The sequence below is a fragment of the Rhamphochromis longiceps genome, linkage group LG2, assembly GCF_057381845.1.
Source record: "Rhamphochromis longiceps isolate RC_006_pf linkage group LG2, R_longiceps_female_GT1.1, whole genome shotgun sequence".
Classification (NCBI taxonomy): domain Eukaryota; kingdom Metazoa; phylum Chordata; class Actinopteri; order Cichliformes; family Cichlidae; genus Rhamphochromis; species Rhamphochromis longiceps.
This window is the reverse complement of record NC_140558.1, coordinates 26,807,439-26,828,701: the sequence shown is the minus strand read 5'-3', so window position 1 is coordinate 26,828,701 and position 21,263 is coordinate 26,807,439. Positions and strand designations below refer to the sequence as shown.

At 41.3% G+C, this 21,263-nt stretch overlaps 3 protein-coding genes across 5 annotated transcripts; 2 read left to right on the top strand and 1 right to left on the bottom strand.

Moving 5' to 3' along the window:
- The first annotated feature begins 1,818 nt into the window (after positions 1 to 1,818).
- zc4h2 (zinc finger, C4H2 domain containing) lies at positions 1,819 to 14,103 on the top strand. The gene is made up of 5 exons (XM_085420642.1): positions 1,819 to 1,978; positions 2,627 to 2,798; positions 3,010 to 3,182; positions 11,737 to 11,899; positions 13,383 to 14,103. Exons 1-5 carry the CDS (start codon positions 1,923 to 1,925, stop codon positions 13,494 to 13,496), a joined length of 678 nt encoding a protein of 225 aa, XP_085276768.1. The 5' UTR covers positions 1,819 to 1,922; the 3' UTR covers positions 13,497 to 14,103.
- Positions 14,104 to 14,417: 314 nt separating this feature from the next.
- On the bottom strand, positions 14,418 to 15,189 carry LOC146677323 (uncharacterized). The gene is made up of 3 exons (XM_085420655.1): positions 14,902 to 15,189; positions 14,667 to 14,811; positions 14,418 to 14,557 (listed from the first exon to the last, which is right to left on the bottom strand). Exons 1-3 carry the CDS (start codon positions 15,187 to 15,189, stop codon positions 14,427 to 14,429), a joined length of 564 nt encoding a protein of 187 aa, XP_085276781.1. The 3' UTR covers positions 14,418 to 14,426.
- Positions 15,190 to 16,712: 1,523 nt separating this feature from the next.
- On the top strand, positions 16,713 to 20,512 carry asb12a (ankyrin repeat and SOCS box-containing 12a). Of its 3 annotated transcripts, XM_085420629.1 has the most exons (5): positions 16,713 to 16,898; positions 17,095 to 17,418; positions 18,229 to 18,757; positions 19,218 to 19,335; positions 19,458 to 19,594. In XM_085420629.1, exons 2-4 carry the CDS (start codon positions 17,134 to 17,136, stop codon positions 19,319 to 19,321), a joined length of 918 nt encoding a protein of 305 aa, XP_085276755.1. In that variant the 5' UTR covers positions 16,713 to 16,898; positions 17,095 to 17,133; the 3' UTR covers positions 19,322 to 19,335; positions 19,458 to 19,594. The 3 variants fall into 3 exon arrangements, with proteins under 3 accessions (XP_085276755.1, XP_085276746.1, XP_085276738.1); XM_085420620.1 differs by lacking the exon at positions 19,218 to 19,335 and having other exon boundaries at positions 16,718 to 16,893; positions 19,458 to 20,512; XM_085420612.1 differs by lacking the exon at positions 19,218 to 19,335 and having other exon boundaries at positions 16,719 to 16,898; positions 19,458 to 20,512.
- Positions 20,513 to 21,263: the final 751 nt, after the last annotated feature.

Here is a 21,263-nt window from a genome sequence, read left to right as displayed (position 1 = left end):
CACCAGTAACTAACCACAGGCCATTATTTCTCAGTATCAGTGAATGCGGCAGTGCATTCCTCTAATCTATTAATCCTCTCAGAAATGTTCAACGCATATGTTGTTATGGCATACAGTTTAAAAAGGGAAGAGTGTTTGTTTTTTACTTCACCTGGAAGTAAACTGCAATAAGCCCCCCCCCCCCCCCCCCCCCAAAAAAAGTTATACTAAATATTCCTTGTTTATGCACTCCATAGACTCTAAGATCATACATTTTCAAAAGTACATTTTTCTCAGCTTTACAAACACACACAACCAAGTACAGAAAGTTTGAAGAGTTAGAAACATCTAAACTTGTGAAGTGAAAAAATTATGTTTCTGCAGTATTTAAACACCAGCAGTGTGTTTTTAAGTAATTCTATGGAACTGATCCCTCTAACCGCCTTGTGCACATTGTCAGAAGTTACTGATTTGCATCCCTTTTGCTGAAGCAGTGTTCAGATTACACTCGGGGGGATTCATCAGAGTGTACTCATCAGAGCCTTGTTAAAGAAAATGAGTTTCCAGCCGTTGTTCTTGTGGTATAACAAGAGAAGTCTGGGACTGCATACCTCCTCCAAGACTGAAAATTTCCTCCATAACATGAGTTTAGTCTCCCAGATCCAAAAGGATATCTTGATCTGGATTAGTTTGTGTTATTTCTTGAAGACATCATGATAATGTCTCCCATTTCCCTCCGTATTTCCATAACTTTTTGATAAAACCTTCTCTCAAATTAGAACAGGCAGCTCAAACTAATCACACAACCTCCTTGGCTAAGGTAAATTTGGTTGTCCTGCCAGTTTACAGCAGAAAATTTCAAAGGGAAACCATGAGCAATGTAGAGTTTGACAAAATCAGCGACAGTCTGACCAAAGAGTAGCACTCAGTTATTTAGGGACATGCTCCAACTTCTGGCTTGCACCTTTGTAGAAAAGGATTCATACTGCAGTGCCGTAATAAGCCCAAACACACTTCCGAGCTGTGCAAGAACTACTTGAAAGAAGACCAGAGAGTGCTGTCTTTTGTGCGCTTTTCTTCCACAGTCACCTGACCTCAACCCCATCACACTTTCATGGAGCATAACAAGCATCAACCCCGCGGGAGAGCTTGGGAAGTACAATAGAGAAATTCTTAATTTCATGAACAAGTTTTCAGAATACTCTCTTAATTTAAACTATTAAGCTGGTCTTATTTGTAAAAACTGTGCATGCTATGGATTCAGTACTGCAAATTAATGCTTGGAAATAGCACTTTAGACTTTGACATTTTGGCTTAGATCTGATGCCATGTTTCCCACTGCCAGTGCTACTTCGTAAGCTGGAAACTTGAGGCACAGCCATATTTATAACAGGTGGTGAACAATGACTGCATGATGATTTAGCTGAATAAGACTCTGATGAGTACATCAAATCCATCTGAACCTCAGTGAAAGGTTACAACTTAAGGAAACGTGATCTGTTGCACAAAGCACTTAACACAGTCACAAGTGTATATATATATATATATATATATATATATATATATATATATATATATATATATATATATATATATATATATATATATATATATATATATATATATATATATATATATATATATATATATATATATATATATATATATGGTTCTTGTGCTTTGTTTGTTTGTTAAATTGCTTTTATATAGTTACTTTAGAGAGAGGGAGTGGACAGTTTGTACTTGAGTGTCTCGCAGGTTGCTTGGGGTTGCTTGGAGCAGGGGGCTCGCGGTTCCACTTGTCATTACGTAGCCACGCTTTTACAGTACGGACGCGTGCTCGTGTGCGCGCTCGCGTTGGCTATTGTGTTTTTATCAACAAGGGGACCACCCTGGCCTCGCGGGTAACTGAGCTGGCCAGCTGAACGACTAGTGACTGGTGAATGATGGCAGACGAACAAGAAATAATGTGCAAACTGGAGAACATCCTGGAGATACGGTAAAACTCAGATGTCGGATACAGTTAAAGGTTGCCTGAATGTTTGGCACGTACTAAGTATACGCTATGTTAGCTAACATTAGCCGACCAAGGTAAAAGCCCCTTTGGCTTCGCTTTTGTTACTGAGCTAGCTAATATTAGCCGACCTGCTCTGTGTCCTTTCTTTAAACAGGTTTGAGCGAGTGTAGCTCTGTGTTAACTTGTTTTTGACCGAAGTGGCAGGCGGGCTGAATATGACACATATAAGCAAGTTGTAATTTAACCGCATATTTGAGCCATGTGCATCCACATTCCAGATGTGTGACAACAAGATGCCAGATGTGCGTTGCTAATTGTTACTGTCTGCCAGGTAGCTCCTTAGCTTAGCAGGCTGTCGGTGTAATGTAGTGTAGTGCAAAGTAATGTTTCCCTTGCTATAACGCTTTGATAAAGTAATTATGTATGAATTAATTACAGTGCAGGCTCACTTAAATAGGTCATAACATTACTGCAATTAGAGCTTAGAAATATGCACAAATTCAATACCGCAAAGCAGATGGAAATGTGTTTGTGTTTGCTTTTATGTTTAAAATCTTTTGCGCTGTGTGCATAGGAGTGACTGAGACAACCTGGCAGCTCATGTCTTTTTCCTTGTCCCACTGCCTGCAGGAATAAGACTATCCAAATGCAGAAGATTAAGTCTCGTCTGAAGATTGAGTTTGAGGCTCTGGAGTCTGAGGAGAAACATTTGAAAGAGTACAAACAAGAAATGGATCTCCTGCTTCAAGAAAAAATGGCCCATGTGGAGGAGCTGCGCCTCATCCATGCAGATATCAATGTGGTGAGTGGGTGCTGTTCTCTAGTAAGTGCCACTAAATCACTGGTGAACTTTCATGTGATTTCACAACAACTTCTAGTCACTGCAGTGTCTGCTGGTGTAATGTAGCAGGATGAAAGATTCCAGTGGTTATATGTTACTACAGATAGCTTAGGCTGAGTATATTACATGTGCATTTCTCAAAAATCAGCCCCTGCTTTGCTTGTGCTTTTAGATGGAGAGCACGATCAAGCAATCAGAGAATGACCTCAATAAACTGCTTGAAACAACTCGGCGCCTGCATGATGAGTACAAACCACTGAAGGAGCATGTTGATGCCCTGAGGATGACTTTAGGTCTACACAGACTCCCTAACTTGAATGAAGAAGAGGAGAAGCTCTCCTTGGAGTCAGTAAAAACACACGCACACACACGCACACACACACACACACACACACACACAGTGCATCCAACGTCATAATATTTATGCAGTAAATCTCATCAAATTTTCTTGTCGACATTAAGTAGTTGTGCATACTACTACTTGTTCAGTAGTTCAGCTGTTGAGTTTGTCTATTGCCCTCTTGAGATATTGCTGTCTAGATGCAACAGGATGGAAATGATAACAAAGAATGCAGTGCTGTTAAAAGACAATGTGATCTACAGTGTGTCATGGGTAGAAAAAATACAGCAGTTTGAAAAACTGAATACAAATTTAGTGAGAATGTTATGACTTCATATTGTTTTAGTTGTGCAGCTAATATCCACCAACTTATCTCCACTTAGAGGGAAGCTGCATCACGTAAACAACATTAAATATGATTTCCTGCTGGAACAGTAGACTTGAGTGACCTCTTGTTTCTTTAGTTTCCTTTCAAAGACCCAGACTTTCTTGTACTTTTTGTAAAGTGGTATTGAGCAATAGTTCTCCAGGTTTTCAGAATGTTTTTCAAACTTATTCTTTGGATACTGGCTGAATTCTAGTCCTTGTACATAGGGCTGGACAACTGATTGAAAATCAATCAAAGCTGTCATGGATGTGACTTGTGACTTTTGATTTGTGGTCATACAGCCCAGCCTTACCTGCCCATTTTCAAAGGACTGTTGTTTATTTTTTAGTTAAGCCACTGAACACTGAATCATTCAAGCATAGACACCTAACCCAACCAGACAAACCAGTGCTGTATCTACACATAATAGATAAATTAGCAAAACAATAATTTTAAATGATTACTAGCAACCGATTCTTTTAGTTGAATCTACAAAAATACCATCGTTACCACAGTTTGACAGGCATAAAATAGCATTTTTGTACCGACAAGCTGATTCCTAGATATTAGCCAATAACTTAGCATATTTGTGTCCTTTAAAAAAATTGAGGAAACTGATTAGTGGGAATTGCACTTGGCCCTTTGAACTGGTGCCTTGTACGCCCTGTGTTGATCCACAAAACAAGGCACAGAAAGGCAGCCAACAACCAAAGAAGAGCTTTGGAATGTCCTTCAAGAAGCCTGGAGAAGTATTACTTTTTCAAATTTCAAGGAAGTGATTTCAGGCTCTGTTGAAAAGTAAAGATTTCCATACAATATATTGACTTTAAAGCTAGTTAAAGTGGTAAAAAAACGTTTTGTATACTTGCATGTTTCATTAAATCGCTACACTTATTTCCCATTTCCCAACAAAATATAAACGAACAAGGCACAAAACAAGAGTTTTTCACAGTACTCTATATGCATACACCATTTTTTTTATGCTACATGTGGGAAATAAATGACCAGATGTTTCCAGTCTCAAGTATCCAAATCTGAACAGGCAGCATTTGAATAAAACTTCAGGAAAAGGTGACAATCTCACTTTAGCTGATGTATTTCGGTGATGTTAACAGACTGACATTATGTTTTGTGGAAGTGCTACCTGTTTACCTTTGGATACTTGACACTGGATTGCGGCTGATGGATTAAGACTACAGATGAGTATGCTAGGAAAGCTCATCCTCTTCAGAGATTGAATTAGCAAATTCCTTGGTGTCTCTCTTTGGCTGCTTTTCCAGCATTCAGAAGGACACATAGATCTGACCAACCACAATCACTAAACCTTAACTCCCTTATCACAGCCATCAGGTCTAATAGAAACCCTGTAGTCATTTTACTATAATGAAATAGAAGTATTTACACATTTAAATGTTGTCACTTGCAATGCCCAAAGGTAACCAGAATCATAATTAGTAGTTAACTTTATTATTGCATTTGGCAAATGTGGCACATAAAAATATTCACACACAACCAAAGGACAGACAGCAATTTGGTTTCTACACAATTTTAAATGAGCGGGATTCTGTTGAGGTATTGCTGACGGGGCTAGAGGACTTGTATATTGGGATGAATTAATTCACACAGAGGGATCAGTCTAGTGCATCTCACTGTATTTTGATAAGGGTAGGGAATGTCAATAAAGAGATCTAAAAACACACTCCTAAATTTCTAAGATTAGAAAAATTTCGCTGTCAGTACTTAAAAAGAAAATGACACCAGGATGAGACATAAAATAGTTAGCCTTTAAAAACGTTTATTGTTCTTGTTGCTCTATTGCTCTACTTTTGCTGTAATTAAAACAGAGATTGCAGTAGTTACAGAAAGGAAGATTTACTTCTGGCTTTGGATCGCAAACAGCATTATCTAAGCATCAGGCTCAAAGTCTATTCAAGTGATTACAAAGTTATCAAAGTCCAAGACGTTATCTTTTGAGCAAACAGGATAGTATTTCAACAGTTGTGATGTAATGTTCATGAGAGAATCTGCCTGATCACGAAAATGAAAATTTAGTTTGCCCCAACCATGGTGAACTTAGTACAGTCAGTGACTTATGTGGCTATAATTGGCAGAGTAATGGCTCTCCTGTGACTTCTGTGCCTTGGCTTGTTTAGTACCATCACACAGTAGTTAAGTCATTGGAGAAAACTGCTGAGATGAAAGACCATTGGATTGGATAAATATCTACAGAGAATGCCAGCTGCCTTTCCCTCTCATCAATATGGTGGAGCAGGTCCTTAAAGGAAGACTTGACAGTGCTAAAACACAGATGCGAAAAAGAAGGAGAAAATTCTTTTAAGAGCAGAAATTTGGCATGCTCCAGTGGCGAGGCAGATGATTTCCTGGAATACTGCTTCATTGTGTGGTCTCGTGGCCATCTCTGGTGTGTTGGATCCCTTAGTGTTTTTAATATTTGGAGTATTTGGTTTATACTAAGTTTAGTTTACAGTGGGGCAAAAAAGTATTTAGTCAGCCACCGATTGTGCAAGTTCCCCCACTTAAAATGATGACAGAGGTCAGTAATTTGCACCAGAGGTACACTTCAACTGTGAGAGACAGAATGTGAAAAAAAAAATCCATGAATTCACATGGTAGGATTTGTAAAGAATTTATTCGTAAATCAGGGTGGAAAATAAGTATTTGGTCACCTCAAACAAGGAAAATCTCTGGCTCTCACAGACCTGTAACGTCTTCTGTAAGAAGCTTTTCTGTCCCCCACTCGTTACCTGTATGAATGGCACCTGTTTGAACTCATCATCTGTATAAAAGACACCTGTCCACAGCCTCAAACAGTCAGACTCCAAACTCCGCCATGGCCAAGACCAAAGAGCTTTCGAAGGACACCAGGAAAATTGTAGACCTGCACCAGACTGGGAAGAGTGAATCTACAATAGGCAAGCACCTTGGTGTGAAAAAATCCAGACCTCAACCCCATAGAAAATCTGTGGCGGGAGTTGAAAGTCCGTGTTGCTCGGCGACAGCCCCAAAACATCACTGCTCTCGAGAAGATCTGCATGGAGGAATGGGCCAAAATACCAGCTACTGTGTGTGCAAACCTGGTAAAGACCTATAGTAAACGTTTGACCTCTGTTATTGCCAACAAAGGTTATGTTACAAAGTATTGAGTTGTATTTTTGTTATTGACCAAATACTTATTTTCCACCCTGATTTATGAATAAGTTCTTTACAAATCCTACCATGTGGATTCATGGATTTTTTTTTTTCACATTCTGTCTCTCACAGTTGAAGTGTACCTCTGGTGCAAATTACTGACCTCTGTCATCATTTTAGGTGGGGGAACTTGCACAATCGGTGGCTGACTAAATACTTTTTTGCCCCACTGTATATACACTGCCAGTCAAAAGTCTTAGAACACCATATTTAAAAAAATAAATGGTACAGAGGTAAGTGATGAACTAACTGAAGTTTTTTTTTTTTTTTTTTTTGTAGTAAGGTTATCCAAAACTGAAAACGATGTATATTTCAGCTATCCAAAAAGGTTTTTATTTCAAGGAACAAGAGATGGGTTAACAATTTATAGCTGTTCTGCAGCAATGGAGGTTGATTGAGCTTTCAAAGTTAGTGCTAGCGATTCCTACAGGTGTCCCAAATTTTCTTGATTACTTACAACTCCATATGTCTCCATAAAAGTACAAACACTGTGGTGTCATACCTGCTTGAGCATTATTTGAACAGTATTGTACTGCAGAAAGTAGTGTGTTATAAAAATGGTGAGAAAAAGGCAATTACCAATGCAAGAGAGACAGACCATCATAACATTTGAAAATGTAAGTTTTTCCTACAGAGAAATTGCGAAGAAAGTCAAGGTGTCAGTGAGTACGGTTTCCTACACCATCAAAAAGCACTGAGAAACTGGGGGAAACGATGACAGGAAAACACAACAGAATCAGAAGACAGGTTTTTGAGAGTCAACAGCTGGTTTGCTAGGCGGCTCACAGGAACACAGCTTCAAACACAGCCTAATAGCAGTTGTAGGCACATCTCAGTTTCATCTGTGAAGAGAAGCTTCATGTTGCAGGTTTTACAAGTCGATTTGCAGCATGAAAGCCATCAGAAACCTAAGACATCAGAATGAGAAAAAGAGGCTTGCCTGAGCCATGAAACATCACCAATAGACTACTGAAGACTGGAAGAAGGTGTTATGGACTGATAAATAAAAATTTTAAATATTCAGTTCATCACTGAGGATTTAAGCAAAAGGATGGTTCCACACTGTGTGACATCAGCTTTCAAACATGGAGGAGGAAGCATAATGTTCTACGGCTGTTTTGCTTTGTGAGAGAGTGAGAGGCACACACTGAAGACGGCTACCACAGCATTCTGCGGCGCCATGCAGTTGCCTCTGGAATGCGCCTAGTTGGTGAGGAGTTCATTGTACAGCAGGAAAATAATCCAAAACATAAGTGCAAGCTATGCCAGGACCACCTTAGGAAACAAGGATAAGGTAGTAAGCTTGAAAACATGGAGTGGCCAGCACAGTCTCTCACCTTAAACCCCATCGAGCTGGTTTGGGATGAACTGGAAAGAAGAGTGAAAGCAAAGCAACCTACAAGTGCCACACATTTAACATAAGCCATTGCCAACATTGTAGTCTATGAAAATAGTGGATACCACAGCAATTGTGCCAGCTGTCTCAAACAAAATGGTAATATGAGGTGTAGTCCTGCTTTGGATGTTCATGCAAATCAAACTTAGTTACAGGCTTTTAGGTGCTTCGCTAAATTGGAAGTATTCCTCTCTTGGTTCTCGAATTACAGTAAAGAAGTAACAGTAACATTTTTTACATATTACGTTTTGGGAACTCAGTTAACAGTTCTGCAAAATATCTTTGTACCCCACTCTGCCTTTCTTATCAGTAAGTCTGGGTGGAGCCATTGCAACACATCTTCCACGTGTATTCCTATGCCTGAGCGTGTCTGCCTCCTTCTTCTTTAGCTTGTACAGATAGATTCAAACACTTAGGCCTGTGCTACCTACAGCACATATGGAATTGGGGAAGGAAAAAGCAAAAAAACAAGTTCCAGGACATTTTCAGTCTTTCCATTTTTTAAAGTTGTTGTAAGTATTACGTCTGGTGACATCCCTAGACTGTATTTGGATGGCAACAGAGAAACAACTGCAGTTATTTGTAAAGACTGGCAAGTTAAATCACCTCAACAGAATCAGCATGACTATATAAAGAGTAACTGGGGAAATATGTGCTATTAGAAGCTGGCACCTAAAATAGGGGTTATTAGAAACTGGCATTAAAACTCTAAAGACCAGTATTTACTTTTTTTTCACACACTTTTAGAGTCTCTGGCAAATTTTCTTGTCTTAGCAGGAACCTTTGAACACTTAGGTGTTTAAACATCAGATAGGTATTCTTGTGATCAACAGATTTGTTAGCCTGTTCAGACATTTAAGTCTAATATAAAATAATTCCACTTGTCTAGATTCCAGTTTCAGCTGCTGACAGAAATTTCTTGCTTCAAAAAGTTCCTGTTATCCACAACACCAGAGGTACATCTTCGCGGGGTGGGGGGGCTGATAAGTAGACTCCCAGCAGCACAAACTGCAGGCTGACATCCATCAACAGTAGGTGATTGTACATTTTACGATGTGGAGGAAATCATAGTTAATGGTCCTAATAGTGCAGTGGATCCCATTTTTGGGCTAGGAAGTGAAGTATTCCACAGCTTTGGCTTTGTTTATTGTATCCTCTACATTTTGCTGTATAGGTGCAAATATTTTAAAGTGATTAAATTAATACTGCAAATGCATGTTGTTTTTTTCAGGTCTGTGCTAGCACAGCTGTAGAAAAGCAGTCTTCAGTGGAGATATCACACTTGTGTATTTTCACTAATGATTCTACCAGACTGATGATGATCTGGGCCTGTATCCCTAAAGAATCTTTGTGCAAAAAGTGGCTCCTAGCGGCCAAATTCTAAGAAAATTCTCAGAGTCATGACGTTTTCTTAGAATTTCCCCTAAAAGTGACACGACAATCCCAGTTAATATAAAAGCTATTCCTCAAGATTCCTAGCGCTTAAAAGGGCTCCTAAGGCGAGATCTGCTAAGAGCAGGGAAGAGGACTTTTAGTGGCTTAGGAGTTCCCCTAAGCAGCTGCACAAAATGGCCAACAGAAGAGGCAGGAGAGATGTCCTGCAAACACTGGATGACAGAGAATTATTGAGACGCTACAGATTGGATCGTGCAGGAATCATGTTTGTGGTGGATCTCCTTAGAGATGCAATTACTTCACCAACTCGACGCCACAACACTATTACACCGGAGACGAAAGTAATCACAACCCTGAGGTATTTGGCAACCGGGAAAATGCAACAATGCAGCAGTGATGACTTGGGTCTGCAATCACAGACATTGTTAAAAGCTGAGCCGTGTTACCCTCGTTAAGACCACACTGGACTTGTAATGTTGTGATTTCTACTTCATTAAGGACAGCCCCTTGAGATAGGCCATCTTGTTTTCAACAGGGTCCATATGGGAGTGAAAGTACAAAATATGTCAGCTAGGATATTAATATGAGCAAATAAGACACAAATCATTATTTTAACAGGGTGTAATGAGTTTAAGTTTTCACATATTTTAGATTCTAATGGCTATAACCCCTACAGCTTACTATTCATTTTCCAGATATTTTCTTGAATGTGAAATATTATTTACAATTACAGTCAGCATAAGATTAGAGTGTATAATTATGTTTATTGATTTGAGGGTACATCCTTTGCTCATTATCACCAAAAGCTCATTTCCATCAAACTTGTAGGATCAACCAATCACGGCTTTTGAAATGATGACTCATACCTAGCAACGGGGTCAACCACACCTCCTCACTAAGATAGGATTTTCCATCCATTCCTTGCTCAGAGTTCACTGAAAATGTTCTGGAATCACTTCTAAGCTAAAACTCCTGGCAAGGAATTTTTAGGTTAAGTTAGGAGCTCTCTGAGAGGATTCTCAGAATCTTTAGGGATACGGGCCCTGGTATTTCTCTCGCAGTATGTGACATTCCTCCCTATGCAAGGAAAAACTTTCTAACTTGAAAGCACATTGGGGGAAAAAAAGAAAGAAAGGGGTGTCAATATATTTGCTGTTGGGGAAATTCGGCAGGCTGACATTGTTGGCAGTTTGGATTCTTAATTTGGCCGCGTGCTATGAGGAAGCTTAGCTGATTAATTCATTTTTGGCCAGGTGGTAATCTTCCTTTTTTCTTAGTGGCATGCTCCTTCATGTTCATCCTGAATGTATGAGATACTTGAATACCAACTTTAGTACTTGGTAAATGCAAGTTCTGGCTTATACCGCTGTTGTTCTTAAGTGCTTTTCATACACACAAGTCACCACAGTGAGAAAAAGATTCATGAGATGTCGGAGGAGACGTTTGAAGCACCATTTGCTCGAGTTTCGTTGAGTAACCGTACTTAGTAGTAATAGTAGCCACTGTAGTTGTATCACAAGTTGTGTTGGAGCGGTTTCTGAGAAAATTAAATCACACCTCACAGGCCTGTGGGGTGCTGCTGGGTATTTTTTTTTAAAGAGACCGTATAAGAGTGATGTCTCAGCACACAAATGAGCACGCTACACCTCCATAATAGCAAGAAAACCTCACACTGAGGTATTAACTTGTATGAAAACAAAAATGGCACATAAACTTTTAGCGCATGAATCGATGTGTGTGTTAATGTGGTGCTTGCAAATGATCTTTATTGTTCGGAGCATTGGTGGATCATCGAGTTTGGTTTGTGAATGCTCAAAGTTCTGCTCTATCGCAGACTTATTTTGAGCGTAATGAAATAGGATATCACTTTTTTTTTTTTTTTGAAAACGAGCCAGTCAAGCATAAAGTCCAAGGCCACATTTCTTTTTCCAGCCCTCCCCTGCCCACACACACACACGTTTGTATGCATGCAGACAGTCTCACATGACTGTGCTTTTGCTCAAAGTTGTGCATAAAAAGAGAACGTGTGAGTTCCACTATAATGTTCAATTTAAGTCTTCCTTTTGTTCAGTTTTTGCCGCCCCTCGTCTCGTGGTGCACGGTGTAGATGGGGTAATCTCAACTGGAATATGATTCATAAGCATTAAATAGGACTCACTGCTAGCCAGGTTTCACTTTTCCTTTTGAACAGTTACTTTGAGAAGCAGAAGGCAGAGTGGCAGAAGGAGACGCATGAGCCTGCCATTCCAGAATCCCTTGCTGCCGCCGCAGCCGCAGCACAGCAGCTTCAGGTGTCCAGGAAGCAAGATGCCCGTCAGACAGCCACCTTCAGACAGCAACCTCCACCTATGAAGGTATTACCTACACACAGATAATGATGCCAAAGCACTGTGAATTTAACTGACATAAACTTCAGCTATTTATACACCAATCAGGCATAACATTCTCACCACCCGTCTAATATTGGGTCGGTCCCCCTTTTACTGCCAAAACGGCTCCGACCCTCAGACCCGATCCGCAGACCCTCCACTAGACCCCTGAAGGTGTGCTGTGGTATCATAGCAACAGATACTTTCACTCCTGTAGTTGAGAGGTGGGATCTCCATGTATCAGACTTGTTTGTCCAGCACGTTCCACAGATGCTCGACTTTGGAGGCCAAGTCAACACCTCAAACTCGTTGTTGTGCTTCTCAAACCATTCCTGAACTATTTCTGCTTTGTGGCAGAACACGTTAATGGTCTGCAACAGTGGTAGGTGGTACGGGTCAACCTGGCAGAACAATATCCAAAGCATTGCGCTGCTTCTGCTGGCTTGCCTTCTTCCCATAGGGCATCCTAGTGTCATGTAGTCCTTGGGTAAGTAACGGACATACACCTGATTCATCAGACCAGGCCACTGTCTTCCATTACTCCGTGGTCCAGTTCAGGGGGGCAGGGATAGCTCAGTAGGTAAAGTGGTCGCCCCATGATCGGAAGGTCGGCGGTTCGAATCCACTTAACGGCTACCCTGAGGTACCCCTGAGCAAGGTACCGTCCCTACACACTGCTCCCCGGGCGCCTGCTTAGTGGGCTGCCCACTGCTTCACTGAGTGAATGGGTCAAATGCAGAGAAAAACAAGTAATTTCCCCATGGGGATCAATAAAGTATCCATTATTATTATTATTATTATTAGTAATGCCAATCTTGGGTCTTTCGGTGGTGGACATGGGTCAGCATGGGCAGCCTGATTGGTCTGCAGCCCTGTAAACAACAAACTGTGATGCTCTGTGTATTCTGACACCTTTCTGTCAGAACCAGCGTTAACTTTTTCAGCAGTTTGAGCCACGGGACCTCGTCTCTTGGATCAGACTAGACAAGCCAGACTTCACTCCTCACATGCGTCAGTGATCCTTGACCGTCTATGACCCTGTCAGTGGTTCACCACTGTTCCTTCCTCGGACTTTACATAGATACTGACCACTGTAGACTGGGAACATCCCACAAGAGCTGCAGTTTTTTAAACTCTGACCCAGTCATTTAGCCATCAGTTTGGCCTTTTGTCAAACTCTCTCAAATCTTTACACTTGCCCATTTTTCCTGCTTCTAAAATCAGCTTTGGGGACAAAATAAGGACAAAAGATAAATTTAATTTGTGACCTGCCCACTTTTCATTGCTTGTGGCTATTTCTGTACAAGTTGATGAGTTTCACTCGTGTCTTTCTTTAGTGGTGCTTCAGTCAACAGACACTATCCGATGGATTACGTAGCTGCATGAAACCTGTGGTGCTTCTTATCTGTACAACACAAGAAAGTCCTCAAATTAAGTTCTCGCACTAACCACCTCCACCTTTCTCCAGGCTTGCCTGTCCTGCCACCAGCAGATTCATCGTAACGCTCCCATCTGTCCATTATGTAAGGCTAAAAGCCGCTCCCGCAACCCAAAGAAGCCCAAGAGGAAGCCAGATGAGTAGACTCCCACCTTTAGCTTCAGAGGAGTATAAAGACAACTGGTCCAAGACACTGACCTTGAATCAGCCGTGTACAGTCCACGACTGGTCTGACAGGTCTGTGTTTCCAGTTTCCACACAGTCCCCCCAGTTTAACAAACTGTCTTAGTAACTTGCTCCTAACCTGTCAAGATTTGGTTGAGCATCTAGTAATGTTATTTTGTAGTTTTTCCAGTGCTTTGGATGTGTTTATATGTAATGTACGACTTCCATGGTAGTTTATTAGCACCTGACAATTGTAATTGTAATAATGCAGAAAATTTGAACTTGTCTGAATAATGTTGCCCATGTTGCTATTGGTTATTGCCTTGGATATTTTACTGTATTTTCTCGTTTCTTTTGCAGTGCATGCCTGCTGCCACGGCTGTCTGTTGTGTTTTTGTTTTGTTTTTTTGTGCCAAGATAAAATCGAATAGGTTTAAAAGTGAAATGCAACACAGTGTTGTTTTAATGTTTACAGTGTTTCAGTAACCACCAAAACTGGAGGGGAAAAAAGGCCAGACTCATTTGCTTTGAATAGTTTTGTGTGTTTAATACAATGATAAGAAAATAAACTGCTGTTTTGTACTAACCCTGTTAGTGTGCATTTCCCCCCCCCCACCACTATTACACTCAAAACAAAGGCTGGACATTTGTGTTATTTAGGGGTGTGAATGTAAACAGCTGCTGCCGAGCAGTGCAAGTTGGTGGGTTTAGCCTGTGTTTGAAAATAAAGAGGCAAGAATATGTTCGACTGCACTTACCCCACTGTCCCTCGCTCCATTAATACCGCAGCTGTCATGTCTGCAGCTATCTGTCTGAAAAAGGACAGCGAGGTCTCCTAAATGAGTTCCTGTAGCTTTTTTGTCAGGGTAACCCCTCATTTCATCTGTTGCCAGGGCAACTCCACGTTCCTTAGCGGTTGCTAAGGAAACCCAGGTTGCTGTGACCTGCATATCTTTGCCAAGTAGTTCCTCTCAGATCCAGAGAGGGGCATTGGAGGGCTTTGAGAGATTCTGTGCCAACTCCCCCTAAAGTGTCCAATCCTATAAGAGAAAAAAACCCAGAATCAGATAACAGATGTGATCAGTTACTCTGACATGCATGTAAGCTGGCGGGTTAGCTTAAGATGATCACCTCTTAACAGTCACTTACCCAAACGTGTGTTTAGTCTGGACTTTAGGGCTTGGATCTGCAGTTGTGTCTTTTTCCTCCTGATAAAAGTTTTCAAGGCCAGAGAAGCCTGTTCCTGCGCGCACACGCTGCACACAGCGGGACCGTGCAGCTCCACCTCTGCAACCTGTCAACAAATAAGAGCACATGAAGGCTGAAACAGCCGTAATGACATCCAGACAGGGCGAAACAGAGTCACACAAGGATGTTTCATAACCCGTCTCATCTCCTCCTTCAAGGTTTTGATCCTCAGCATCGTAACTAGTTGAAAGGGGGCGTGTGGGACAGCGGGACCTTGACCCACATGAGGGGAGGCTGGGTCTATGTTGCGTTCAAGAACATGGAGGTTACTCCCTCTGTGCGCTGATGCAACTTGTCTCTCAGTTTCGGACCAGTTGCTCCCTTTGGCTCCTCCATGTTTGTGCTCCCGGGGGCACTGGCGCTTGTTCCGGACACGAGAAATCATTGTTCTGCAGTAGTTTCTCAGCGCTTCCTCCTCTTCCATTCTGTGCCAAACAGACGCAGAGCTTCACTGCTATCTATTTAAACGATAAAGTGGCATTCAAGAAAATGAATACCGCAACGATTAACCTCGACTAAGTTTAGCTTATGGCGCTAAATTAAGTGTTGGCACCAAGTGTTTATTTTTTGGGAGGGATAACAGAGTATCGAAACCAATCGTTGTTGTTTAGCTAAACCAGGCCCTAGTAAAACAATTGAAAACGTGGCACACGGCTCATTAAGAAAGTGGCTTTCCCAACACGTCACTCGCTTCTTTAGTTTTTACTACAGCTGCACTTCCTGCCATCACTGCGCCACTACCTCCATCTGGCGGTCGACGGGGGAATTTAAAGGGTACCAATAAAGCATATTTAGTTTTTTTCTTTTCTTTCAATTCAATTAAATTAAGAAACTATTTCTAGACTTTAATAAAACAGAACATTATTGTTCTTGATGTTATTATTATTACATTATTGTTTTATTAAGGGCTAGGTGAAGTTTCTTAAATTTCTTTGCAAGCTCCTTTGACTACGATGACCTGGATGACTGAGAACCTTCACAGACTTAAATTAAGAAACTTCTTACTTTAAAAAAGAGAGCGATGTTGTGCAGTTAGTTACACATATGTTTATTTAAAAGAAATTTAAAAATGGGACTGTTGTGTTTAAAATTTGGTGCTATTTTGTGTGCAATGTATTAATTGTAAAAAATTATAAAAGTAGTACAGTCAAGTTTAGTGACACAATACTTTTTTGATGTGATATGTCACAGCAGGGAATGTGACGTGAAGGACTAAACATTTCCAGCAACCGCATTGCTTTCATGGTCTGCATAGTTTATTTTCAAACTGTCTCACTGATGTTATTAGTTTGGCTGTGGTCAAAAAAAAGCCCACTGTATTTCTTATTGCATTTTTATTCCAGCTTAGAGATTGCGCCATTTTTCAGTCCGTGTTCTTGAAGTTTGCATTAAAAGCCAATCCTCCATGTCTGTATTTAATTGCTCTTTGTGCTCAAATAAATTAAAACCTCTTCGTGGGGTTTGAACAATGCTAGGAATCTGGTGTCTTGTGCCATCTGCTGAAAGAGTGCTGTGTGTCAGAGCCTCCCTTCTGAACGTGGGACAGCATGAAGACATGGGTGGGTTTGGCAGGGTAACAGCTGACTGGCTTCCTCTCTGAAGACCCTGACAGTCACACAGCTGACACTCACCAAAATGGCTCCCTCAGTGTGAACCAGGCAAAGCGGGGTGATGACAGGACACATGCAGCAGAATAACCACTCTTCTTAGAAAAGAAATATAGAAGCGCAGCACCTTCCAGCTTAACATGCCACACACGCTGACCTGTGGCAAAGAGACAGCAATGTCCCAGAGATAAGTCACACTGGGCAATCGCTAAGTGTCACAACTCTATCACCTTTCTAATTATAAACATGAGACTCAAGTCTCCAAGAATGGAAGTTTAGTCAGGCCCATCTGTGGCCTAAAATTAGCCCCCAAACACCCCCCGCCCCACCCCAGAAAGGAGCTCTGGCACCTTTGTCAGTTTAAGCACACACATACACACACTGCACTTTTCTCAACTCGTTGCACCAGTGGAAGCATTGGGCATTCCTCAAGGACCTTTACTTCACGTGACTTGTGTTTTATTGGAGCTCTGAAAGGGTTTCGACTTATCCCGTTGGAAACACCATCAACAAGCAACAAGGTGAGGTAGGTGTCTTCCCAGTGTAAATCCCACACTGCTGCAGTTGCAGTTGGCACAAACTGATTTATCTCGTGATTGCGGTGTATGCTTGTGAGCCTTATTCTTTCATGTTTCTGCTATTCTGATGTTAAAAAATGAGTCTTAACAAAACATAAGCCGATAGACAAGTTATGGTGTTATGGTCTTTCTCTGCTGTTGCAGATGAAAGGGTTTTAACTTGAACTAGCCTGGAGTCCCAGTATGGTTCTGGGCCGAGCTGCCAACATGAGTTTGATGGACATTTCTAAGATCTTCTCCCTGCTCCAGCCCAAGGAGGAGGATGAGGACGGCGAGCAGAGTCAGGCTCTGAACAACGCCGTGAGCAGCGACGATGTAGCTCTGCTCTCAGAGCTTCTGTCTCAGGAGGATTACAGAAAGTCTATCAATGCTCGAAGTGGGTGGGGGGTCCCCGTAACTCCCTTGCGCACTGCTGCTGCACTGGGACATCTGAGGTGCCTGGAGCTGCTACTGGGGCACGGAGCAGAGGTGAGACTTTGTAGAGAGGATGATGAAATGTTGAGGGTGTAACAAGTTGCCTTCATTTTTTTATTAACAAAAATGACATTTTGGACTTGGACATCATGGATTTTCTTTCTTTTTATTTTGTTCAAAGGGAAGAGTAATAAAACAAGGTGTGATATTACAATATATTGCATCATTACATTTTACAATTTGGGCATTAAAGCTGGCGTAATGATTTTTTAAATTCGAACAATAGATCAAATTTTTAAGTGCAGTGTGGAAGCAGTTACTAGGAGTCACAAGACCAACACAGTCCAACTTCGCAGCACGTCTCAGTTCTGCAGAGCATCTATTAGATGCTTCTTTGGGTTTTTCAAGCTATTAACAATGTTTCTCTTTGTTTCCTGTGCATTCAGTGCACAAGCCAGCAGATGTCTATCAATAGATTTGCAGAACGAATTGATTATCTTCAGTCAAAGCCTAATCAGTAGCCTTGGGGGGTTAGATTTCCCACAGCAGCAGAGCAGAGTCAACATTGTCAGTTCAGCATTTCACTTACAGTGAGCTACAGAGCTGCTAACCATATCGTACTGAAGTAAAGGTGACAGCTTGCGGTGGCACACATGTAGATGTTGGGTTGTGCAAATGATACCTTCACTTAGAAGGGTGTTAAACTGTGATCCAGTCACTTACTCGCATGCACACAGGACGGTATTTGATACTTACTCAGGGGAAAAGTACTTGCGGTGATAAATCAGTGGCGTAATTTCTTGTATCAACAAACTTTGTTTCTACTTTTAAAAAAGCCTGTTGGTTTCTTATGTCTGAATCCAGGTTGACAGCTTGGACGTGAAGGCCCAGACGCCTCTGTTCACAGCTGTCAGTGGGAAACATCTGGACTGTGTAGTTTCACTGCTGAATGCTGGAGCAGATCCCAATGGCAGCCAGTACAACAACTGCTCCCCGGTGCTGACCGCTGCCCGAGAGGGTGACGTCGACATACTCAGAGAGCTGCTTCGGTTTGGAGCTGAGGTAGATGTGAAGCCCAAAGTCCCCGAATGGGCCTCCAACGCCACAGCGTGCAGAGGGCCCCTCTACATCTCAGCTGTGTATGGACACTTGGACTGCTTTAAACTGCTCCTTCTTCACGGTGCAAATTCCAACTACAACTGCACAGATGAGAAAATGTTGGCCAGGATCAAACAGCCGAAGACAGTTTTGGAGGTGTGTCTCCGCTACGGCTGTGGGGTGGAGTACATTCAGCTTCTTATAGACTTTGGAGCAGACGTCTATCTGCCGACACTCATCATTGACAAAACCACTAAGCAGAACGAAGCTCTGCTTCTTCTCCTCAAGGAGAGAGGTGAGAGCGAGTCACACCCGAATTTAATTTAAAATCCTTCTCCTCACATACAAAATCTTGAATGATCAGACCCCATGATGATAGAGCTTTGCTTTCACGCTGCAGCCTAACTTATTGTTCTTAGAGTTTCTGAAGTAGAATGGGAGACAGAGCCTTCAGACCCCTCGCCTCTGGAACCAGCTCCCAGTTTGAATTCAGGGGACAAACATCCTCTGTGCTTTTGAGATTAGACTCAAAACTTTCCTTTTGGGTTTTTTTTAATAAAGGTTATAGTAAGGATGGATCAGGTGACTTTCAACCATCACTTAGTTATGCTGTAGTAGGCTCAGGCTGCAGGGGGCTGTCCCGTGATGCAATGAGGATTTCTTCTTTACTCTTTACATTTCACATGTGTTTATACACCACTGCTGCATGCCATTCAATTTTATATTCTCTCGTCTTTCTTCTTTACACGAACCAGTCATGGCAGAAGTGCTGCCCCTCCCTGAGCCCGGTTCTGCCAGAGGTTTCTTCCTGTTCAAAGGAAGTTTTTTCTTCCTACAGTCACCATGCGCTCGCTCATAGGGGATCATCTGATGGTTGTGGTTTTCCCTTTAATACTCTGTGGGGTCTTTACCTAAATTGTCATAAAGTGCCTTTTGTTATGAGTTGGTGCTATAATACCTCAGCATACAAATGTTGTTTTCTGTTTCTTCAACAGTTTGCCCCAAATCTCTGATGTCACAGGCTCGACTGGCAATCAGAGGATACCTCCCTTTTGCTAACAAGGAGCCTGCAATTGACAGCTTGGACATTCCTCTGATCCTGAGAAATTACTTGAAACATGAAACCTCAGACGCCATGTGATGCTTTTCTTCTTTTTTAAAAATTTTCTTTCTTTTATACATTTTTTAAATTTTTACCAGAACAAGCTAAAGGACTGTTTTACATCCGAATTGTTTATAGCTGTGAAGTCAGATGATTTTCTTTCATGTCTATGAAGCTTTTAGAAGCAAAAGGAGGGCTCCATGTTGGAAAATCCACTGTATCTTTGGGAAGTGTAACAACATCAGTGGCCACTAGAGACCACAGTAACACCATACGTTGTGGATATCAAAATCTGAGGCTCCTCACAGGCACTATTGTTATTCTGATATTACCTCACTAAATCAACTTTGGCTCACTCCTTCACTCGGGTAACATTACACAGACACATGTAGTCACCTTACTTATTTAGACATCCAGACACACACACACACACACACACACACACACACACACACACACACACACACACACACACACTGTCTGCACCACAACAGGATGTCTTAGATCTTGCCTGAAAAACATTCTTGTGTCTTTGGACTTCAAAACACCAGGAAGCAGAATGAAAAGCCTCCACTTCAGTGCCTCCAGCTGGGAGAATATATTTCCATAACGCTCATTACTTATTGATTAGAGCATAATTATTTTCAGGATTCAATTTTAGTGTTTAGAAGTTTGTTGATTTAAAAAAAAAAGTTTTCTTTTGTGTGTGTGTGTGATTAGTGATTACCACTGTAATATTATTTATCGTACATAATATATCCTGGAGTTAATGTGTCAACTGTTAGGAATGGGCCCTACAAACAAACAGGAGATGATGTCACACGACAGGAAGGCCAGCACAATGCTCTCACTCACAGACTGATGCCTCGAACCCTCCCCCCCGCAGTTCTGTAGTTTTATTTTCAACAAAAAGTACAGCTATATCAGATATGGATTGATTTTTTTTTACAGCAAAGTACAACATATTCCCAGTGCTTCTGATTACATCAAAACATATAATGTACATACAGTTGACATTTCCACTCTCCCATTCACAGTTTCTGGATTGAATAGGCATTATTTTTCAGGTTTTTCATCTCTACAACAAATAATCAAACTCAAAAGCCAGCAAGAAAGAAAATGACAAATGTTTGCATATGATGACAAAGGATATGGATTCTGTGAGTACATTTTTCACTTGAGAAAAAAAAAAAATCCAGACACCCCCCCCTCCCAAACCAAACCCTGAAACCAGATGGTAATATACAATGAATAGTGTCCAAATGTGGGATGTCAGTCTTCTGTTTGTTGCCATTGAACACCAACATCGGCATATGGCTCATTGAAGACTTTTACCCTGACTATTCTGGAACAGCACAGGACTGCATAACCGACTCCAAGGAGTTCCTACTGAAGATGTTGCTATGCTAACTGTGAGTGAACGCGTCTACTGGCTCACCCTGGACTAGAAGGAATTACATAAATCTGTGGAACTTCTGATGCATTCAACTAACTTGGCCTTAGTTATATGACTGGAAAGAGAAAGCGAAAAAACAGAAATAAATTTGCACAGAAGGCTATCCTCTCAGCTCGGAGCACAAGGTCAGATTGATAGCTTTATAAGAAAACTCAAACCAGCGTATATACATCATTGAAACCATGTGGCCAAAATGGTACTGTTTAATACTGCTGTCAATAAATACAAGCGAGGAACTGCTTT